Source organism: Hyla sarda, chromosome 9, assembly GCF_029499605.1.
Source record: "Hyla sarda isolate aHylSar1 chromosome 9, aHylSar1.hap1, whole genome shotgun sequence".
Classification (NCBI taxonomy): Eukaryota; Metazoa; Chordata; class Amphibia; order Anura; family Hylidae; genus Hyla; species Hyla sarda.
In genome coordinates this window covers 111,066,439-111,091,152 of record NC_079197.1, presented here as the reverse complement: position 1 = coordinate 111,091,152, position 24,714 = coordinate 111,066,439, and the positions used below count along the sequence as shown (strand labels likewise).

The 24,714-nt window shown below is 45.3% G+C and overlaps 1 protein-coding gene across 1 annotated transcript in view; it reads right to left on the bottom strand.

The window, feature by feature from the left end:
• Positions 1-20,452, bottom strand: part of IDS (iduronate 2-sulfatase) — a 34,337-nt gene extending 13,885 nt beyond the window's left edge. The window contains exons 1-8 of the mRNA XM_056538434.1: positions 20,113-20,452; positions 12,942-13,087; positions 8,392-8,569; positions 5,618-5,706; positions 3,947-4,144; positions 3,492-3,662; positions 1,406-1,532; positions 1,146-1,316 (exon numbers count right to left, since the gene is read on the bottom strand). Coding sequence (XP_056394409.1) covers positions 1,146-1,316; positions 1,406-1,532; positions 3,492-3,662; positions 3,947-4,144; positions 5,618-5,706; positions 8,392-8,569; positions 12,942-13,087; positions 20,113-20,218 — 1,186 coding nt within the window. The 5' untranslated portion in view covers positions 20,219-20,452. The remainder of the gene's footprint in view (positions 1-1,145; positions 1,317-1,405; positions 1,533-3,491; positions 3,663-3,946; positions 4,145-5,617; positions 5,707-8,391; positions 8,570-12,941; positions 13,088-20,112) is intronic.
• Between the last annotated feature and the right edge of the window lie 4,262 nt (positions 20,453-24,714).

The window sequence follows — 24,714 nt, the reverse complement described above, 5'->3', positions numbered from 1 at the left end:
TGTCCACTCCTCTACACCCCTGTCACCCATGTATGCTCCTCTACACCCCTCTGTCCACTCCTCTACACCCCTGTCACCCATGTACGCTCCTCTACACCCCTCTGTCCACTCCTCTACACCTCTGTCACCCATGTACGTTCCTCTAAACCCCTTTGTCACCCTTGTCCACCCCTCTACACCCCTCTGTCACCCATTTAGAAAAAAAGTTCGGCGCCTAATAGATTTGTTTTGCAGGTTTAACGGTGAAGAATTGTTTGTGGAAGAAATCGTGATGATGGCGCGGACCAGATGGAGAAGAGAAGACAACATTGCAAATTAGAGAAGACGTCATTGGTGAGTTGCTGTACAAAGCCGCACTTTAAACTAGATACCCACTGATAAATAGATATAGTGCATTGCATTTTTTACCATTTTCCCCCTTCCTTTTTTTTTTTTTTTTTTTTTTGCTCGTCAACCTCTGTAGCGGTGCCCCGCGGAAATTTTTTTTTTCGAGGTGTGCCCCGAGCCGAAAAAGGTTGGGAAACACTGATGTAGAGGATAGGAGTTTCTTCAGGGTCCTATACAGTACACACAGTGTCCCAAATGGAGCTGCCCTTACTTGGTGTCCAAAGGAGCAGCTAACCCTGGCACAGGTAAGTAGTAGTACAGAACTTGTAGTTCCTCCCTGTACTGTAGGGGGCGCTACCAGACAGCCAGTCAGTGCATGCACTTCAGTAATACAGGAGATTTACCAGTAAAATGTCCATTCTGATTGGTCAGTTCCTCCAGTTGTGACAGGTATCACAGATCTGGACTGTTTGTAGCATTGTATGTTGAGTCTGGTTTCAAGTTACAATGGTCCAGAAAATACCATTGTATGTTGAAACTATTGTATGTTGAGGCCATTGTAAGTTGAGGGATCACTGTAGTGCCTTCCTTTGTTCTCTCACACAAGTAATTATTTTATTTTTATAGTCCTCTGAGATTCCCCCATGATTTTGATGCGCTCCATGCATCCTAAAGCACTGTAGATAGTGCACCCCTCAGACATGTCAAAGAAGTCAATTCTCACTGATCTTGAGATGAATACTAGTTTCTTAAAAAACAAACAAAAATCATAAAACAATATTAAATAAAATAATGAATAGCAGCTAAACCAACCTTACCTGGCGTATTTTTAATGGTTTTAATATTAAAGGGATCTCTGTATGTAAAGATGTTCTGCTGTGTCTGTCTTGAGGTAGTCATTCCTGGTACATAAAATATTAATGGCACACGTGTTGCTACATCAAAATTGCTATACTTGGCCCATTCTCCATGCTCTCCTAAAGACCATCCTGGATAAACATAAATGACATGCTTAAAAATCTGCTCAATGTTTAAAAAAAAAAAAAAAATTGATGAGACATTTTCCCATTGTAATTACCATGATCTGAGGCAAAAATAATAATGGTGTTATTTGCCAGTCCTAGATTTTCCACGGCATTTAACAACTGGCCAACTTGACTGTCCAAGTAAGAGACCGAGGCATAATAACTCTGACGAATTAAACGCTGAAATAACAAACAAAAATAAATAAATAAATAAATAAATAAATAATGTGTGTGTGTGTTACATTGCTAAAATATATATTTTTCATTTTCATTTGTTCTGTTTAGGTCAGTGTTTCCCAACCTTTTTAGTCTCTGGCACCCCTCGGGAAAATTTTTTTTGCGGGGCACCCTTACCGAGGTTAACGAGCAAAAAAAAAGGAAAAACCGCAATGCACAATATCTATTTATCTGTAAGTATGTAGATTACAGTGCTGCTTTAGACAGCAACTCACAAATGATGTCTCCGCATTGTTCCCTTCTCTTCTCCATCTAGCCTGGCCATCATGACGATTTCTTCCAGCCACAATTCTTCACCGTAAAATCTGCAAAACTGACCTGCACTTTTTTTTTTTTTTACATGGGTGACAGAGGTGTATAGAAGAGTGAACATGGGTGACAGAGGGGTGTAAAGGAGTGTACATGGGTGACAGAGGGGTGTAGAGGAGTGTACATGGGTGACAGAGGGGTGTAGAGGAGTGTACATGGGTGACAGAGGGGTGTAGAGGAGTGTACATGGGTGACAGAGGGGTGTAGAAGAGTGTATATGGGTGACAGAGGGGGCATAGGGGGTGACAGAGGGGTGGACAAGAGTGACAGAGGGGTGAATAGGGGGTGGACATGGGTGACAGGGATGGACAGGGGTGACATGGGGTTGGATAGGGGGGTGGACATTGGAGACGGTTGGACAGGAGTGACAGAGAGGGGTGGACTGGGGTAACAAAGGGGTGGGACAGAGGGGTGAATAAGGGGGTGGACATGGGTGACGGGGTAGACTGCAGGGGTAGGGTGAACATGGGTGACAGGGGGTGTGGATAAGGCGGACACTGATGACAGGAGGATGGACAGGAAGGTGGACAAGGCAGACATGGATGACAGGAGGGTGGACATGGGTGACCGGGGTGGACAAGAGTAACAGGAGGGGGGTTGGACAGGATTGAGAAGGGTTAACAGAGGGGTGGAAAAGGTACAGCGCCTTAAGCAAGCCGGCACGGGAATCCACTGCAAATCCCGCGGCACCCCAGTGTCTCTGGGCACCCCAGTTGGGAATCACTGATCTACACTAATGACTGCTGGGAAATGAAGTTCACAGTAAATCATGTGACAAAAGTTCCACCCCACCACACATATTTTCATATAAGAAGGAAGTAGATAAAAAGGAGGCATTGAATTTCTGCCTCTGAAAAATAATACAAAGTATTACATTTCCTCTGGAAAGTGAAACACGGTAAAACCCTGTTAGGGTGTATTTGCTCAGGGAGGAGGGAAGACTGCTATCCTGGATCCTCATATAAGAAGGAAGTAGATAACAGTCATTCGGCGATCGGACAGCATGGAGGCAGGTGGAGATCCTCCAGCTGTCATGTAAGCTGTTCGCCGGGGCGATGCTGAACAGCTCCCTGAGCAAACCGGCATGGTTTCACTTTCATTTTAGACACGGCGTTCAACTTTGAACGCCGCGTCTAAAGTGTTAATAGCACGCGGCGCCATGGCCCCCCGTGATAGAATGGGATGAAACTCAGGATGTACAGGTACGCCTTGGGTCCTTAACAGGATATAGGACAATACTTGCACATCTATTACAGGATGTATTGTAATTTACAAAGGGGCATTAATTGATCTAGCCCCTTTTTGGCTTGTGGCACATTAATTTTGTGTTGTTTGAGGAAATGTTTTATTTTATTGCATACTTAATAAATGTTACGTATTAAATGAGCACACATTCCAATTTTCTGTGAAAGATGTATTTGCACAGACAGTATTCTGTGCATATTTTATTTCAATGGGAACGAAATGACTAAACACCGCTTCAAATCCAACGCATCAAATATGGGCAGGAAAATATACGTGTGAATACACCCCCAAGGCGCCAACACTGGACATTTAATGAGATTTGCTGTGTGATATTTCCCCAAAGTCTACCTGGAAGTGTGGAGGAATGGGGCCATATGGAAAACTGATGTTCAATGCCTGAACGTCCTCTCTTTTACGAATGTCTGCCCAAGGGTTATAGGCAACAGCTGGAAGATTCCTGGGTATGTCAGGATCCGGTGCCAAGGAAATGTTTTCAATGGGGTATAGCTTTAAAAACTCCTGAAACAAACAGAACTGTAATATGCAGGAGCTATATTTACAGACACATCTACTAGTAGACACAGTAAGTCCTAAAACAAAGAAGGCAACGGTGCGCCCTTTACTTACACATCCTAAAGTTTCTATATGTTCAAGTATAAGTTACAGTTTTCACCTTTGTCTTCAGTTTCTCATCATGTTGCACATTTTGTAAATGATGCTCATCCACCCAATGGATAATACAAAACAATACGATGCATCCTAATATTACCAATATATATCATAAGGTGAGGAACCACTTTTACCTGTGGAAATCTGAATGGAATATGAGGCTTATGATATCCAACTGCTAGGAAAAATGAAGAGTTCTGCTGTATTTTTTTTAAGAGTCGTATGGCTTCCTCCGTGCTTTGTATATCTGGTAAGGTTCCTTCTGGGACTTCAGACACATCTACTGGACAAACCAAATTGGCGTGAAGCTGTCCATCCTTGCCTTTGCAGGTCTAGAAAGAACATACAAAATAAGTATTTGGTCAATAACAAAAGTTCATCTCTATACTTTGTTATATACCCTTTGTTGGCAATGACAGAGGTCAAACATTTTCTGTAAGTCTTCACAAGGTTTTCACACACTGTTGCTGGCATTTTGGCCCATTCCTCCATGCAGATCTTCTCTAGAGCAGTGATATTTTGGGGTTGTTGCTGGGCAACACAGACTTTCATCTCCCTCCAAAGGTTTTCTATGGGGTTGAGATCTGGAGACTGGCTAGGCCACTCCAGGACCTTGAAATGCTTCTTACGAAGCCACTCCTTCATTGCCCGGGCGGTGTGTTTGGAATCATTGTCATGCTGAAAGGCCCAGCCACATTTCATCTTCAATGCCCTTGCTGATGGAGGAAGGTTTTTACTCAAAATCTCACACTACATGGCCCCATTCATTTTTTCCTTTACACAGATCAGTGGTCCTTGTCCCTTAGCAGAAAAACAGCCCCAAAGCATGATGTTTCCAATCCCAATTTGGTCACTGTAGGTATGGTGTTCTTTGGATGCAACTCACTATTCTTTCTCAACATGTTGAGTTGAGTTTTTACCAAAAAGTTCTACCTTGGTTTCATCTGACCATATGACATTCTCCCAATACTCTTCTGGATTATCCAAATGCTCTCTAGCAAACTTCAGATGGGCTCGGACATGTACTGGCTTAAGCAGGGGGGACACGTCTGGCACTGAATGATTTGAGTCCCCTTGCAGTGTAGTGATGGTAGCCTTTGTTACTTTGGTCCCACTCTCTGCAGGTCATTCACTAGGTCCCCCATGTGGTTCTGGGATTTTTGCTCACCGTTCTTGAGATCATTTTGACACCACGGGGTGAGATCTATTTACCAATAAAATTATTACCGAGAAATTAATGGCTATTATATTGTATGGTACTGTTATGTAGATGATGTACAACATATTAATATGAAACCTACATTTATATGTGGACTTTTTGTTGCCCAAAAAACATCTGCCTTATACCCTTCATCTGGCCTAGCAGAGAGCAGGGTTGTCTATTTGATGCTTCTATTTTAAGGCTCATCTTTAGCCTCTGACTCTACAAGCATGATATCACGGGAGGGGGGTGGGAGAGACATTGCCAGGGCTAATGAGTTCTGAGTAAGGGGGGGGGGGGGTGATTATTAGCTGAACAGTGGATATTGCTTAGTGTAGTAGGAACAGTGATCAGTCAAGTGCTCATCTGTCAGCTGACTGTTTTGTCTTGCCCTGCTTAAAAATAGTCCTTTGCACATCTCCTAGTGTAATAGGAATTTGCAGCTGACGAACGTTCCTGCGGCTCTCCCTGCATGGTGGTCAAGCCTAGTAATAGGCTCTGTAAATGATCCCTGATACACAGTGCGCTGGCCCGTCTAATAGGGCTCTAAGGCAGTAACTGAGAATCACTAAACACCACAATGTCCAAGGCAAAACATACACACCTTTTTATTTTCGTACTTCTCTGAAGATGGGTGGTAAGGCTTAACAGACCAACTGTATGGATAGTCATCGCTGCGATTAGATGAAATTCCTTAGAAATGTCAAATAACAAAAAGGACAATATGGAAGTATTGAATTATAACAGGGAAACTTTAAAAACATTTCATGCTGCTAATAAGTATTGCTTTAAGGTCTGTTAACACGTACATTATCCTTTGCATATTATAATGTGTAGGATTTAAAGTTGCGGATTTAAAGCTGTTTTCAGTCATTAACTTTACAATGAAATGTGCAGCATAAAATCTGCAGCTTCAAATTCTGTGCATCAAATGAGCAGGATACTTACTGTACAGGTGAATATACCCTAAGGGTACTTCACACGTACATATTTTCTGCAGCAGATCTTCTGCAGCAGATTTTTCTACCCATTAAAGTCAATGGGCAGTAAAATCTGTAGCAGCTAATCTGCAGCAAAAATATGCTTGTGTAAATGTACCCCAAGGGTTAACCCATGAAAAGTAAGTTTGTGTATTTCAACAGTGAGATAAAAATAAAAATTTCATTCATAGAAATTAATTTAAAAAATCTGCTTCTGTTATGACATATCACACATTGAGATCAGTGGTAGCGCCCCCTGCTATTCTTTGTTCTGCTCATTTCTGTGTCCACCTTCTGCAGCTACATGTGATGGACACACAGGATTCGGTGCTGGCCTTCTCACAAGGTACATTGATAACTTTGTACCGTATATACTCTAGTATAAGCCGTCCCGAATATAAGCCGAGGCCCCTAATTTCACCCCAAAAACCCTGGAAAAGTTATTGACTCGACTATAAGCCTAGAGTGGGAAATACATCATCCCCCCCCTGTCATCATCCACCCCCCCGTCATCATCCACACCCCCGTCATCATCCACCCCCCCGTCATCATCCACCCCCCCGTCATCATCCACACCCCCGTCATCATCCACACCCCCGTCATCATCCCCACCCGTCAATCCCTTCAGTGGTCTTCAACCTGCAGACCTCCAGATGTTGCAAAACTACAACTCCCAGCATGCCCGGACAGCCATCAGCTGTCCGGGCATGCTGGGAGTTGTAGTTTTGAAACATCTGGAGGTCCACAGGTTGAAGCCCACTGCCGGGCCTTCGTCATCATCTAGACCCCCCTTTTGTTTTCTACTCACCTCCCCAGTTTCTTGGTGGGAAGGAAGGGTGAGCTGGTCCGGGCCGTCCATATTTGACCACCTATGCTGCAGGGACCGTCCGGTGGGGAAGGTTAGTTTTCCGGGCTGTCCATCTTCACTGGGAGGCCCTCTTCTCCACTCCGGGCCGGCCCCGGACTAGTGATGTTGCCTTGACGTCGTCATCAAGGCAACGTCACTAGTCCGGGGCTGGCCCGGAGTGGAGAAGAGGGCCTCCCGGTGAAGACTGACAGCCCGCAACGACTAATCCTCCTCACCGGACGGTCCCTGCAGCATAGGTGGTCGAATATGGACGGCCCGGACCAGCTCACCCTTCCTTCCCACAAAAGGGAGGCGAGTAGAAAACAAGAGGGGGGTCTGGATGATGATGATCAAGTCTTCAACCTGAAGACCTCCAGATGTTTCAAAACTACTACTCCCAGCATGTCCGGACAGCCATCAGCATGCTGGGAGTTGTAGTTTTGCAACATCTGGAGGTCCGCAGGCTGACGCCCACTTCAAGGGATTGAACAGGTGGAGATGGACGGCCGGGACCATCCCCTCCCAGCTAAAGTCAGAAACGTTTTTTTGTTCACTCGAGTATAAGCCGAGGGGGCGTTTTCAGTACGAAAAAACTCAGCTTATACGGTACATTATATACTTCTTTTATGTACATTCATAAGCAGGAATATGTAAAGAAAAAAATAGCACTACACAAAAATTCATAGAAATATATATATATATATATATATATATATATATATATATATACACATACACACACACACACACACACACAAAAAGAATGGATCTATTTGTAGTACAGGCTTCTAGAATTACATAAAGGAAGTATAAATATTAAGTTCTGTCCTCCTGCCCTGTCAGGCAGAGTCCCTGCATGTCCCCAGGCTGTACTGCAAAGACTAGATCACTTGTTTTGCCTTAGTAAAGCTGCCTTTATCCTTAATCTGGCATTGGGGTCTTCATTGCCCCTGCCTATCCCAGGATCAGCGGTATTACCTTCGGGTGCTTAAGGCTAAACCACGCCCTGGAATCACGACAAGAAGGGGTTAGTTAATACCATGTGCCCCTTGGGCCATAACATCTGCCCTGCACCTCACATCCCAACACCTCAAATGGTTTAGTGTATTTTTCCAGGGCTTTATTTTTTCCCCCCATTTCATGGCATAACTCCTTAAAATGGTTTTGCCATACTGGACACTTATCCTCTATCAGTAGGATAGCACATACAGTAAGTGTCAGACCAATGTGATCCTCCATGATTTTGAAAACAGGCCTCTTAAAGTTCTTACAAAGACTGACAGTACACTAAATGTTCAATTGTCAAATCCATTACATAAAAAAAAGAAGACCCTCCCACACTAAACTACCCACCCTAAAAAACTGAAACTCAAAAGTAATAAAGAGGGGAATCACAGGCCCAAAGTATTACTGATGAACAGTCACACCAAGTGTGAGTGGGGCGGAGGGGTCTCAATCCTCCTCTGCATTCACGTTCAAGCTGTGTACTTTTAAAACAATGTACCGTTAAAAAAATTCAGCGAAAACAAAATGTCAGCAGTCCATCCTTACCTGGGTGGAAAACCTTCCCAACTGACATAGTCACATAACCATGTTCTTTAAAATACTGAGGCAGAGTAGAGTAGTTTCCAGCATGCTCCCTCCAGTAAGAGTTAAAGTCAAACAGTCTGGTGGTATCAGGTCTTCTTCCTGTTAGGAAAGACACTCTGCTGGGCGCACATACCGCTTGCTGTAGTAAACAAAGAAAAAAAATGGATTATGTTTAGGCCTGGGACTACACAATGATTTTGGCTGAGGCAGGGATCACCTGACCACAGATCACCATGTTGAAAGCACTGTCACAGCCAAAATTGCCATGTAGCCCCAGCCTAAAACTCGCCTAGTGATGGGGTAGGTCTTCTTTTATACCAACTAATATTTGAGACAGTGGCAGCATTGAGGTTAGATTCTCACATAACAATATTGCCTCTTGTTGCAATGTACTTTTTTTTTTTTATTTACCAATAAGACTAGGTTCACCTGTGCCAATTACATTATTTACATGGTATATGCCGACATATCAGAAAAACCGACTCCTGACATATACCACGGAGCACCAGCATCGGATCCTTTCTTTGAGTTTAATGGACAGAACATAGTCTATTAGCGGCACCAGGTTCATCCATTTCTAATACAATACAGGAATATGGGTGCACTACTGTGGTAGATGTGTACAATGACATTGTCTATCCCTCGACACTGATGTTAAAATTGAGACATTCGCCAGTATATCCTTATATGAAGGACACACCAGAGCCCGCACACCAACGCCAAGGTTTCTCAAATGGCACGAGACCTAACGCTAAACCTACCTGTGCGTCATAAGCAAAACAGGGGCCAGTGGGCAATTACGGCAGCATTAGGCCGACTCACAGAGTCTCCCAAGTTACCTCCAGCGTGGCTAAGCACACAATGGGAGGAGGGAGGCAAATTGCAAGCCCCACCTAAGTTGGCTAATATAGGTGCATGGCCTCACAGGTGCTACCTTAATGCTGCCTGGAGGAGGTTCAAGGCGCATTACATATGGAGTTTACACACCTCCAAGTATAAAATTTAAACAACAAAAAAAAACGTGGTCTCAAATGGCTGGAGGTGCTCAACCCCAAATGCGGTTGTGCATTTATACTGGGGGAGCAGATCCTGCCCTTGTAGTCCATTGCTAAGGGCGATCCCCAGCATAAAAATGCATACAATGGAGGATGCCTGCAGTGGACTACAAGTGCCACAATAGAATCCTACACCAGATAGACGGTGTGGATATGTAACAATTAGAATAATACAATACAGGAATATGGGTGCACTACTGAGGTAAATGTATACAATGACATTGACTATCCCTCAACACTGATGTTAAAATTGAGACATTCACCAGTAAATCCTTGTATGAAGGACATACCAGAGCCCGCACACCAACGCCAAGGTTTCTCAAATGGCACGGGACCTAACGCTAACCTACCTGTGTGTGATAAGCAAAACAGGGGCCAGTGGGCAATTGCTCCGGGCCCGTGCCATTTGAGAAACCTTGGCATTGGTGTGCGGGCTCTGGTATGTCCTTCATATAAGGATTTACTGGTGAATGTCTCAATTTTAACATCAGTGTTGAGGGATAGCCAATGTCATTGTATACATCTACCACAGTAGTGCACCTAAATTCCTTTATTATATTATTCTAATTGTTACACATCCACAACGTCTATCTGTGAGTCGGCCTAATGCTGCTGTAATTGCCCACTGGCCCCTGTTTTGCTTATCACGCACAGGTAGGTTAGCGTTAGGTCCCCTCCCATTTGAGAAACCTTGGCGTTGGTGTGCGGGCTCTGGTGTGTCCTTCATATAAGGATACACTGGTGAATGTCTCAATTTTAACATCAGTGTTGAGGGATAGCCAATGTCATTGTATACATCTACCACAGTAGTGAACCCATATTCCTGTATTGTATTTATTCTAATTGTTACACATCCACACCGTCTATCTGGTGTAGAATTCTATTGTGGCACTTGTAGTCCGCTGCAGGCATCCTCCATTGTATGCATTTTTATGCTGGGGATCGCCCCTAGCAACGGACTACAAGGGCAGGATCTGCTCCCCCAGTATATGTGCACAACTGCATTTGGAGTTGAGCACCTCCAGCCATTTGAGACCACGTTTTTTGTTGTTATCCATTTCTAAGCATGCACTATTATTTTGTGGGACTTGAAAGCACAGGCAGCAACATTTTTGTCATTTTTATTTGTTTTGTTTTGTTTTATTTGAAAAGAGTAACTGCACAAGATAAAACATAATTTAAGTATCTGCACAGGGTACTAGGCCAGTGAAGTAATGCAGGTTATGTAGTGCAAATAACAAAAATAATCATTGTAAATACAAACACAGGCTCATACTAAACTGAAACAAAAGAGCCACCAGAGATCAATCACCCTATGTGCAAGGAATAGCACCTCCTTTAAAGGGGTACTCCGCTGCTCAGCATTTGGAACAAACTGTTCCAAACGCTGAAGCCGGCGTCAGGAGCTCGTGATGTCATAGCCCTGCCCCCTCAAGATGTCCCGCCCCCTCAATGCAAGTCTATGGGAGGGGGCGTGACGGCTGCCATGCCCCCTTCCATAGACTTGCATTGAGGGGGCGTTACATCATAAGGGGGCAGGGCTATGACATCCCGGCATCGGCTCCAGCGTTCAGAACAGTTTGTTACAAACGCTGAGCAGCGGAGTATTCCTTTAAGAAGGTTCATACATGATAGGTTCAAACTTCATCTAACAGCAAACCAAATAAACAAGTTATCAGATCTAATGGAGGTGAAGGATCCACCATGGTGGATACCATTTGTAGGCACCGTTGGCAAGCATTTGACGCTCAATGCTTTATTTTAAGTAGTCTAATGGATATTATTAGAGATGAGCGGACTTACAGTAAATTTGATTCGTCACAAACTTCTCAGCTCGGCAGTTGATGACTTTTCCTGCATAAATTAGTTCAGCTTTCAGGTGCTCCCGTGGGCTGGAAACGGTGGATACAGTCCTAGGAGACTCTTTCCTAGAACTGTATCCACCTTTTCCAGCCCACCGGAGCACCTGAAAGCTGAACTAATTTATGCAGGAAAAGTCATCAACTGCCGAGCCGAGAAGTTTGTGATGAATCGAATTTACTGTAAGTTCGCTCATCTATAGATATTATATAGTTATAATGAATCATGTATAGTTGGATTAATTAGTTAATAAATAAATGGAGAGAAGAGATTGAATGGCATTAAAAAAAAAAGAATAATAATGATTTATTATTTATTAATAATACCCAAGTACTTGAGTATAGAAACTTAAGGGTGACTACACAAGGCCACTATCTGACTATAAGGGGCATGATCGCTAACTCAGGCCAATTTATAGAAAGTTTAGAAAAGAAGCCAAATCTATCTATCACCTCTGTTACATAGAGGGTACTATCTGGCCAAGACATGAACAACATGTCAGCTACAAACATCCCAAGGAGAGCAAGGGGTTCCAATGCCCTATATATATATAACTGAGTCAAACACCTTGGCAGCATCTAATGCAGCCAAGGCCCAATTACCTCCAAGCATCATTCCCACCTGGACTGCCACTTCACTGCCACACGCTACGTGGCATGAAGTGGACGATCACCATACACACAGGGATTTCCGGGGGCAGCCCTATGTGTGCAGTAAGTTTCGGAGGTGGGGCCGCGTGCCGTCATGACATGCTGCCCCGCCTTCAAAACTCACTGCGCACATAGGACTGCCGACAGAAAACCCTGTGTGTATGGTGATCATGGGGTTACAAAGCGTATTTTCAGATTTTGCTGAAAAAATTCACTGTGTTAGCGGTACGTGGGACCGCACCCTTAAAAAGTATTCTACAAATTAAGTAACTTTCAACAGGATGCAAAAAAACGTATAGAGAACTGGGCCTTACATTAAAGGGGAACTCCGGTGGAAACAAGTGGAAAACAAATGTTTTCAAATCAACTGGTGCCAGAAAGTTAAACAGATTTGTAAATGTCTTCTATTTCAAAATCTTAATCCTTACAGTACTTAGCTTAGTTCTTTTCTTTTTGAATTTCTTTTGATTTTGACCACAGGGCTCTCTGGTGACACCTCTGTCCATGTCAAGAACTGTCCCGATTATAAGCAAATCCCCATAGAAAACCTCTCCTGCTCAGGACAGTTCCTGACATGGACAGAGGTGTCAGCAGAGAACACTGTTGTCAGCCTGGAAAGAACTTCACAACTTTCTCTGTAGTATATCTGGAGCATACAGCAGCTTATAAGTACTAGAAGGGTTAAGATTTTTAAATAGAAGTTATTTACAAATCTGTTTAACTTTCTAGCACCAGTTGATTTGAAAAAAAAATTTTCCCCACCGGAGTTCCCCTTTAACAGACACCAACACAGCCGACCAAGGGTGGGATTCTGTTTTCAATAGTAAGAGGCACATTTATCAGACAAACCCCCTTGACCTTGGTGCTTCCGCAGTTACCTGCCCTCTGCATCCTCTTAACCATTTAGAAGTATCATGAGGGCTTGAATTTTCTGCTTAGCACTTACCTGGGCATATGCATTTGTAAAACGGACACTCATAGATGCCAGCTGATCAATGTTTGGAGACTTAACAATATTGTCACCATAACAGCCAAGGCTTGTCCGGAGGTCATCGACAATAACAAACAGGACATTCTTATTGGTCACAGAATCTGAAAGAAGAACTCAGATTATTAATAACAGCAAATGGCTACCAAATGTCAAACACAGCATTGCAATAAGCATTGTCCATTAAACCTTAAATGGATCCAGAGACCCCATTAACTGGCAGAGGCCAAAGGTGTGTTATTTTTTACCTCCGTTCAGGTGAGATCAGATGGGGTTTGCTGGATGGAATAGTACAGACTTAGAGTGGGGCAAAAAAGTATTTAGTCAGCCACCAATTGTGCAAGTTCTCCCACTTTAAAAGAATGAGAGAGGCCTATAATTTCCATCATAGGTATACCTCAACTATGAGAGACATAATGAGAAAAAAAAATTATGGTGGAAAATAAGTATTTGGTCGCCTACAAACAAGCAAGATTTCTGGCTCTCACAGACCTGTAACTTCTTCTTTAAGAGTCTCCTCTGTCCTCCACTTGTTACCTGTATTAATGGCCCCTGTTTGAACTTGTTATCAGTATAAAAGACACCTGTCCACAACCTCAAACAGCCTCACTCCAAACTCACCTATGGCCAAGAACAAAGAACTGTCGAAGGCCACCAGAAACTAAATTGAAGACCTGCACCATGCTAGGAAGACTGAATCTGCAATAGGAAAGCAGCTTGGTGTGAAGAAATCAACTGTGGGAGCAATTATTAGAAAATGGAAGACATACAAGACCACTGATAATCTCCCTCGATCTGGGGCTCCAAGATCTCACCCTGTGGTGTCAAAATGATCTCAAGAACGGTGAGCAAAAATCCCAGAACCACAGTGACCTAGTGAATGACCTGCAGAGACCTAGGACCAAAGTAACTAAGGCTACCATCAGTAACACATTACGCCACCAGGGACTCAAATCATTCAGTGCATTCAGAGAACACCGGGACCAGGACGACTGATCCGTGTAAAGGAAAGAATGAATGGGGCCATGTATCGTGAGATTTTGAGTGAAAACTTTCTTCCATCAGCAAGGGCATTGAAGATGAAACGTGGCTGGGTCTTTCAGCATGACAATGATCCCAAACACATCGCCTGGGCAATGAAGGAGTGGCTTTGCAAGAAGCATTTCAAGGTCCTGGAGTGGCCTGGCCAGTCTCCAAATCTCAACCCCATAGAAAACCTTTGGAGGGAGTTGAAAGTCTGTGTTGCCCAGCGACAGCCCCAAAATATCACTGCTCTAGAGAAGATCTGCATGGAGGAATGGGCCAAAATACCAGCAACAGTGTGTGAAAACCTTGTGAAGACTTACAGAAAATGTTTGACCTCTGTCATTGCCAACAAAGGGTATATAACAAAGTATTGAGATGAACTTTTGTGATCGACCAAATACTTATTTCCACCATAACTTGCATATAAATTCTTTCAAAATAAGATGTGATGTGATTTTATGGATTTTTTTTCTCTCATTATATCTCTCATAGTTGAGGTATACCTTTTTAAGTTGGAGAACTTGCACTATTGGTGGCTGAACTGTACCCTATGTATAAATTTAACAGACAGTGCTTAAAGGGGTACTCCACTGGAAAACTTTTTTTATTTTATTTTTTTTATCAACTGGTGCCAGAAAAATAAACAGATTTGTAAATTACTTCTATTAAAAAATCCTTATACTTCCAGTACTTAGCTGCTGTAAACTACAGAGGAAGTTCTTTTCTTTTTGAATTTCCTTTCTGTCTGACGACAGTTCTGTCTGCTGACACCTCTGTCTATTTAAGGAACTGTCCAGAGTATGAGCAAATCCCTATAGAAAACCTCTCCTGCTCTGGACAGTTCCTAAAATGAACAGAGGTGTCAGTGGAGAGCACTGTGGTCAGGCAGAAAGGAAATTCAAAAAGAAAAGAACTTCCTGTGGATCCTAACAGCAGCTGATAAGTACTAGAAGGATTAAGATGTTTTAACATAAGTAATTTACAAATCTGTTTAACTTTCTGGCACCAGTTGATTTAAAAAAAAATTAAAAATTATATTATATATATATATATATATATATATATATATATATATATATATATATATACATATACACACATACATACATACATATATATGTTTTCCAGTGGAGTACCCCTTTAACCCCTTAAGGGACGCAGAACGTACTCAAACGGCCCCTTTTCCGAGTCCTTAAGGACTCAGGACGTTTGAATACGTCCTGTCAAATCCCGACCCCCCGCCACTAGCCGGAGGGGAGCCGGTGCCCGATGCCTGCTGAAATCGTTCAGCAGGCATCGCGGCATATCGCCCAGGGGGGCGATCTGCGGCAGATTCCGGGTCGATCGGGTCTCCAGTGACCCGGTGACCCGGAATTACAGGCTGTTCGGGGCCGTCTCTGATGGCCCCGAAAAGCCATAGCCAGCAGGGGTGAGGTGGCACTGGTGCCACCTCACGATCACCCTTATTCGTCGGCTGGTTTACCGGCCGACCAATCAGGGCACCTGCTGCGGGTGTCACTCCCGCAACCTGCTCCGTCCCTCTTCCGGAGCACGTGAGCGGGTGCGGGACATGGACCCCGGGAGCAGGGGACCCCGATCCCCGGCGTTAACGTTGGGATCGGGGCCCCAGGAGCGGCGGTGGTGGGACTGACCTGTGCCTGGAGCAGGAGCAGCAGCAGGAGGCGAGTGACAGCCTCCTGCTGTTGCTTACCAACAGCTCCCAGCATGCAAAAAGGGCATGCTGAGAGCTGTAGTTATGCAACAGCAGGAGGCAGACCACCACAACTCCCAGCATTCCCTTATGGAAATGCTGGGACTTATAGTTTTGCAACAGCTGGAGGCACATTTTTTCTATGGAAAAGTGTACCTTCAGCTGTTGTATAACTACAACTCCCAGCTTGCACAATAAGCTAAAGTGCATGCTGGGAGTTGTAGTGGTGCATCTGATGGTTGCATAACTACAACTCTCAGCATGCCCGTTGGCTGTCTGTGACTGCTGAGAGTCATAGTTTTGCAACAGCTGAAGGCACACTGGTTGTGAAACACTGAGTTAAGTAGCAAACCAGTGTGTCTCCAGCTGTTGCATAACTACAATCCCCAGCCAAAGTAGTATGCCTCCAGCTGTTGCATAACTACAAGACCCAGCACGCTCTTCCGCTGTCCGTACATGCTGGGGGTTGTAGCTTTTGCAACAGCTGAAGGCACACTGGTTGCAAAGCACTGAGTTTGTTACCAAACTCGGAGTTTCACAACCAGTGTGCCTCCAGCTGTTGCAAAACTACAACTCCCAGCATGCACTGATAGACCGTATATGCTGGGAGTTGTAGTTTTGCAACAGCTGGATGTTTCTCCCCCCCAATGTGAACGTACAGGGTACACTCACATGGGCGGAGGTTTACAGTAAGTATCCGGCTGCAAGTTTGAGCTGTGGCAAATTTTCTGCCGCAGCTCAAACTGCCAGTGAGAAACTACTGTGAACCCCTGCCCGTGTGACTGTACCCTAAAAACACTACACTAACACAAAATAAAATGAAAAGTAAAAAACAGTACATATACACATACCCCTACACAGCCCCCCTCCCCTCCCCAATAAAAATTAAAAACGTCTGGTACGCCACGGTTTCCAAAACAACTACTCCCAGTATTGCCAGACAGCCACTGACTGTCCAAGCATGCTGGGAGTTATACAACAGCTGGAGGCACCCTGTTTGGGAATCACTGGCGTAGAATATCCCTATGTCCACCCCTATGCAATCCCTAATTTAGGCCTCAAATGCGCATGGCGCTCTCACTTTGGAGCCCTGTCGTATTTCAAGGCAACAGTTTAGGGCCACATATGGGGTATCGCCGTACTCGGGAGAAATTGTGTTACAAATTTTGGGGGGTATTTTCTGCTTTTACCCTTTTTAAAAATGTAACATTGTTGGGAAAATAAGCATTTTAGGTAAAAAAAAAATGTTTTTTTTTACATATGCAAAAGTTGTGAAACACCTGTGAGGTATTAAAGGTTCACTTTACCCCTTGTTACATTCCCTGAGGGGTCTAGTTTCCAAAATGGTATGCCATGTGTTTTTTTTTTTGCTGTCCTGGCACCATAGGGGCTTCCTAAATGCGGCATGCCCCAAGAGAAAAATTTGCTTTCAAAAAGCCAAATGTGACTCCTTCTCTTCTGAGACCTGTAGTGCGCCAGCAGAGCACTTTTCATCCCCATATGGGGTGTTTTCTGAATCGGGAGAAATTGGACTACAAATTTTGGGGGGTATTTTCTGCTATTACGCTTTTTAAAAATGTAAAAAAATTTTTTTTTTTTACATATGCAAAAGTCGTGAATCACCTGTGGGGTATTAAGGTTCACTTTACCCCTTGTTATGTTCCCCGAGGGGTCTAGTTTCCAAAATGGTATGCCATGTGGTTTTTTTTTTTTGGCTGTTCTGGCACCATAGGGGCTTCCTAAAGGTGACATGCCCCAGAAAACCCATTTGTCGCTCCTTCCCTTCTGAGCCCTCTACTGCGCCCACCAAACAATTAACATAGACATATGTGCTTACTCAAGAAAAATTGGGTTTCAAATACAAGTAAAAATTTTCTCCTTTTTACCCCTTGCAAAAATTCAAAAATTGGGTCTACAAGAACATGCGAGTGTAAAAAATGAAGATTGTGAATTTTCTCCTTCACTTTGCTGCTATTCCTGTGAAACACCTAAAGGGTTAAAACGCTGACTGAATGTCATTTTGAATACTTTGGGGGGTGCAGTTTTTATAATGGGGTAATTTGTGGGGTATTTCTAATATGAAGACCCTTCAAATCCACTTCATACCTGAACTGGTCCCTGAAAAAAAGCGAGTTTCAAAATTTTGTGAAAAATTGGAAAATTGCTGCTGAACTTTGAAGCCCTCTGATGTCTTCCAAAAGTAAAAACACGTAAATTTTATGATGCAAACATAAAGTAGACATATTGGAAATGTGAATAAAAAAAATTATTTGGAATATCCATTTTCCTTACAAGCAGAGAGCTTCAAAGTTAGAAAAAATCGAAATTTTTGAATTTTTCATAAAATTTGGGGATTTTTCACCAAGAAAGGATGCAAGTTACAGTAGAATATGTCACGAAAAAAACTCTCTTGGAATCAGAATTATAACTAAAAGCATTCCAGAGCTATTAATGTTTAAAGTGACATTGGTAAGAATTGCAAAAAATGGCCGAGTCCTTAAGGTGAAAAAGGGCTCAGTCCTTAAGGGGTTAAGGGCATGGTCACACCGGGCACATTTCACTCTGCGGATGTGCTGATTTTATTTTATTTTTTTAAATAGCTGAGGCAAGTGCTCTCTATCACCCAAAGTGCAAGAAAAAGTGCAAACGTGTCACACTAAAAAAAATGTGCACAAAGGATGTGGTCTATCGCTAAGCCCTTCTCCAACAGGGGAGAGGCCCCCCAACAATCCTACCCTTCACCTCCGGGCCAAAAGGCACCTGTAAGGATCCAGGTTTGATGCCCCTTTTCGCCAAAGCTACTAAGGGTCGGCAAATGCCCCTAGCTTCAACCTAGGCGTTAATCAAGGTATCAGCCGAGGAGCCGTATACTGATGGCATCTTGGCCGTAGCCAAGATGCCCAGGAAGGTGAAGAACCTAGTGGCCACGCACATACACCGCCCCTAGACCGTCAGGGGGGCCACCCAGAAGGGCTACCGCATCCTGACACTCCTGTGTACAAACACGTGAAAAATAAATAAAAAATAAGTGAATGAGTGCAGATATACTGCCCGGTCATCCAGCTGCAGATGTGCTGACAGCAGTCACAAGAGGGAAGCCCCGTTGTAGAAATCCGCCCTACGAGCAGACACAAAGAGCTACCCGGGTGCAGGTGGGAGCTCACTCTTGTGACTGCCGTCGGCACATCCACAGTGTCAAATAAGCGTCAGATGCGCCCCCGCCCGAAGGGTGCGCTCCCACAGGGCGTATACGCAGCGTATTTCACGCTGCGCAAAATTTACGGCAGCAGCAGGAAATACGCTGTGTATTCCTTGCTCACTATACACACAGGGCTTTCCGGCAGCAGCCCTATGTGTGCAGTGTGATTTAGAGGCGGAGCCATGTGCCGGCGTGACTGTGATGTGCGGCTCCGCCGGAAAGCCCTGTGTGTATAGTGAGCAAGGAATACGCAACGTATTTCCCGCTGCTGCCGTAAATTTAGCGCTGCGTATACACTGTGTGGGAACGCACCCTAAAGGTGTATTTAGCATTTAAATTATTTATCCTCGATCCATAGGATAGGGGATGTGTTACATTACAGGGGCTCTCAGCATTTGGACCCAGAATGGGGCCCTGGGTCCTTGTTATGAAAGGAGCAGAAAGTTGATGCTGCAGTCATTGTCTTTGGAGCTGTTAGAGAGCCAAGTACAGCCCCAAAGATCTGGGACCCCATTCTAGAGATAGTGGGGGTCCCAGTGGTCAAACCCCATGCGATCTGACACTTATCCTCTATCCACTGCATAAGGAATAAGTAATGCAAACTCAAACTATGCCTTTAATGCAGTGTGAAATGACCCTTAGAATGGTCTTCACATGCTGCAGTGGAATTACATAACTTAGTTGTGTTCTTAGATTGGTGGGTAATTGCTTTAGAAAATACACAGACAGTTCTAAGATTGTGTTCACACACTAGATTTTCTTATTGCCTAAAATATAAACAGGCTGCAATACTGAAACAATTAGAATTGATTGTGTATTTCCCTTATTACCCACCAATTTTAGGTGAGTTAGCTGTTGTAAAACTACAACTCCCAGCATGCCCGGACAGCCATAGGCTGTCCGGGCATGCTGGGAGTTGTAGTTTTGCAACAGATGGAGGCACCCTTGTTGCGGAACGCTGCCTTAGGTTGTGTTCACAAATTCAGGTTTTTCACTGCACTTATTCTCAGCCTCTTATATATGTGTCCTCCGGTATTTGCATTCAATCATTGCAAATAAAAACCTGACCATGTGAATATACCCTTACACTGAAATCAATCTGACCTCACTTAAATTGTCCCAGAACTTGTTTCTGCAACTAGTCTCATACACAGTTTGTCAACACTTACGGAAACGCTTCCAACATGGCATACCTGTAACAAACTTCTGTTGTCTTCGGGTAGCCAGCACATAGGTGACATGAGACCATACAAACAGAAGACACAGGAGCCCAGGGATGTAGTCATTTGGGGGTCTCATGCTGCATTGGTCCTGTCATATATGTGTTCTGTGTAGTCTCTGCAGCTACTTCCTAGATGAGTACTGAGAGGTGCCCTGTGATTGGGAGGTATTACCTAAATGTGATTGGACATTGTGTAGAAGGGGAGGGTTGGCTGTGCACGCCTAGACCTAGAGTAAAGCTATGAATGCAATGCTCACACCACAGCGTGCCCTATGAATGCAATGCTCACACCACAGCGTGCCCTATGAATGCGATGCTCACACCACAGCGTGCCCTATGAATGCAATGCTCACACCACAGCGTGCCCTATGAATGCAATGCTCACACCACAGAGTGCCCTATGAATGCAATGCTCACACCGCAGCGTGCCCTATGAATGCAATGCTCACACCACAGCGTGCCCTATGAATGCAATGCTCACACCACAGCGTGCCCTATGAATGCAATGCTCACACCACAGCGTGCCCTATGAATGCGATGCTCACACCACAGCGTGCCCTATGAATAAGATGCTCACACCACAGCGTGCCCTATGAAAGCGATGCTCACACCGCAGCGTGCCCTATGAAAGCGATGCTGACACCACAGCGTGCCCTATGAATGCAATGCTCACACCACAGCGTGCCCTATGAATGCAATGCTCACACCACAGCGTGCCCTATGAATGCAATGCTCACACCACAGCGTGCCCTATGAATGCGATGCTCACACCACAGCGTACCCTATGAATGCAATGCTCACACCACAGCGTGCCCTATGAATGCAATGCTCACACCACAGCGTGCCCTATGAATGCAATGCTCACACCACAGCGTGCCCTATGAAAGCGATGCTCACACCACAGCGTGCCCTATGAATGCAATGCTCACACCACAGCGTGCCCTATGAATGCGATGCTCACACCACAGCGTGCCCTATGAAAGCAATGCTCACACCACAGCGTGCCCTATGAATGCGATGCTCACACCACAGCGTGCCCTATGAATGCAATGCTCACACCACAGCGTGCCCTATGAATGCAATGCTCACACCACAGAGTGCCCTATGAATGCAATGCTCACACCGCAGCGTGCCCTATGAAAGCGATGCTCACACCGCAGCGTGCCCTATGAAAGCGATGCTGACACCACAGCGTGCCCTATGAATGCAATGCTCACACCACAGCGTGCCCTATGAATGCAATGCTCACACCACAGCGTGCCCTATGAATGCAATGCTCACACCACAGCGTGCCCTATGAATGCAATGCTCACACCGCAGCGTGCCCTATGAAAGCGATTCTCACACCACAGCGTGCCCTATGAATGCAATACTCACACCACAGCGTGCCCTATGAATGCAATGCTCACACCACAGCGTGCCCTATGAATGCGATGCTCACACCACAGCGTGCCCTATGAATGCGATGCTCACACCACAGCGTGCCCTATGAAAGCAATGCTCACACCACAGCGTGCCCTATGAATGCAATGCTCACACCACAGCGTGCCCTATAAATGCAATGCTCACACCACAGCGTGCCCTATGAATGCAATGCTCACACCACAGCGTGCCCTATGAAAGCAATGCTCACACCACAGCGTGCCCTATGAATGCGATGCTCACACCACAGCGTGCCCTATGAATGCGATGCTCACACCACAGCGTGCCCTATGAATGCAATGCTCACACCACAGCGTGCCCTATGAATGCAATGCTCACACCACAGAGTGCCCTATGAATGCAATGCTCACACCGCAGCGTGCCCTATGAAAGTGATGCTCACACCGCAGCGTGCCCTATGAAAGCGATGCTGACACCACAGCGTGCCCTATGAATGCAATGCTCACACCACAGCGTGCCCTATGAATGCAATGCTCACACCACAGCGTGCCCTATGAATGCAATGCTCACACCACAGCGTGCCCTATGAATGCGATGCTCACACCACAGCGTGCCCTATGAATGCAATGCTCACACCACAGCGTGCCCTATGAATGCAATGCTCACACCACAGCGTGCCCTATGAATGCAATGCTCACACCACAGCGTGCCCTATGAATGCAATGCTCACACCACAGCGTGCCCTATGAATGCAATGCTCACACCACAGCGTGCCCTATGAATGCAATGCTCACACCACAGCGTGCCCTATGAAAGCAATGCTCACACCACAGCGTGCCCTATGAAAGCAATGCTCACACCACAGCGTGCCCTATGAGTGCAATGCTCACACCACAGCGTGCCCTATGAGTGCAATGCTCACACCACAGCGTGCCCTATGAAAGCGATGCTCACACCACAGCGTGCCCTATGAATGCAATGCTCACACCACAGCGTGCCCTATGAAAGCGATGCTCACACCACAGCGTGCCCTATGAATGCAATGCTCACACCACAGCGTGCCCTATGAATGCAATGCTCACACCACAGCGTGCCCTATGAATGCAATGCTCACACCACAGCGTGCCCTATGAATGCAATGCTCACACCACAGCGTGCCCTATGAAAGCGATGCTCACACCGCAGCGTGCCCTATGAAAGCGATGCTCACACCACAGCGTGCCCTATGAATGCAATGCTCACACCACAGCGTGCCCTATGAAAGCGATGCTCACACCACAGCGTGCCCTATGAATGCAATGCTCACACCACAGCGTGCCCTATGAATGCAATGCTCACACCACAGCGTGCCCTATGAGTGCAATGCTCACACCACAGCGTGCCCTATGAAAGCGATGCTCACACCACAGCGTGCCCTATGAATGCAATGCTCACACCACAGCGTGCCCTATGAATGCAATGCTCACACCACAGCGTGCCCTATGAATGCAATGCTCACACCACAGCGTGCCCTATGAATGCAATACTCACACCACAGCGTGCCCTATGAAAGCGATGCTCACACCACAGCATGCCCTATGAATGCAGTACTCACAACACAGCGTGCCCTATGAATGCAATGCTCACACCACAGCGTGCCCTATGAATGCAATGCTCACACCACAGCGTGCCCTATGAATGCAATGCTCACACCACAGCGTGCCCTATGAATGCAATGCTCACACCACAGCGTGCCCTATGAATGCAATGCTCACACCACAGCGTGCCCTATGAATGCAATACTCACACCACAGCGTGCCCTATGAAAGCGATGCTCACACCACAGCGTGCCCTATGAATGCAATGCTCACACCACAGCGTGCCCTATGAATGCAATGCTCACACTACAGCGTGCCCTATGAATGCAATGCTCACACCACAGCGTGCCCTATGAATGCAATACTCACACCACAGCGTGCCCTATGAAAGCGATGCTCACACCACAGCGTGCCCTATGAATGCAATGCTCACACCACAGGGTGCCCTATGAATGCAGTACTCACACCACAGCGTGCCCTATGAATGCAGTACTCACAACACAGCGTGCCTACAGCCTTATAACTAGGACTGGAAATAGAGGTTCACCTGCTGGATGAATTAAACATAGAATGTGTCGGCAGATAAGAACCATTTGGCCCATCTAGTCTGCCCAATAATCTGAATGCTATGAATAGTCACTGGCCCTATCTTATATGAAGGATAGCCTTATGTTTATCCTATGTCTGCTTAAAGGAGAACTCCAGAATATAAAAATTGTCCCCCATACTGCTGGCAGTAAAAAAAAATAAAGATGTACATATCTTCCTCCGCTCCCTCGGAGCCTCAGGTAACCGGCTCCGGTCTCTGCCGCGATCCTCTTCCTGGTGGTCGGCGAGTCATACTGCGCTCAGCCAATCACCGGCCGCAGTGAAGTCCCAGCTCGGCCGGCGATAGGCTGAGCGGCAGTGTGACATTTTCGGCCCCGGCAGCAGGTGCCGGAGTAGTGAAGAATTTTGTGTCCTGAAGCGTTCTCACACTGCCGCTCAGCCTATCGCCAGCCGAGTCGGGACTTCACTGTGGCCGGTGATTGGCTGAGCTCAGTATGACTCGCCGACCACCAGGAAGAGGATCACGGCGGAGACCGAAGACGGTTACCGGAGGCCCCAGGAGAGCGGAGGAAGGTATGTACATCTTTATTTTTTAAATGCCGGCAGCATGAGGGATAATTTTTATATTCCGGAGTTCTCCTTTAAACTCCCTCACTGTATTTGCAGCTACCACTTCTGCAGGAAGGCTATTCCATGCATCCACTACTCTCTCAGTAAAGTAATACTTCCTGATAATTCCTGCTAAATGTATAATCCATAGATATGGGGATACGTGCCTGGACTAAGAGCAGTCTGAAATGCTGAATTAAAAGAAGAAAATATAGAATGTAGCAGCTGTATTTATAAATATTGATGGCATCTATTTGTAAATATTTTGTATTTCAGAATAGAACAGTGTTACATTAAGGCAGTGTTTACTAGTCAGGGTGCCCCCAGCTGTTGCAAAACTAAATGTTGTTTGGACATGCTGGGAGTTGTAGTTTTGCAACAGCTGGAGGCGTCATACACTTCTGGGTTTGGCTCATAAACTGCAGTGTGTGGTAGTCTTGCTTAGTCTCTGTCAC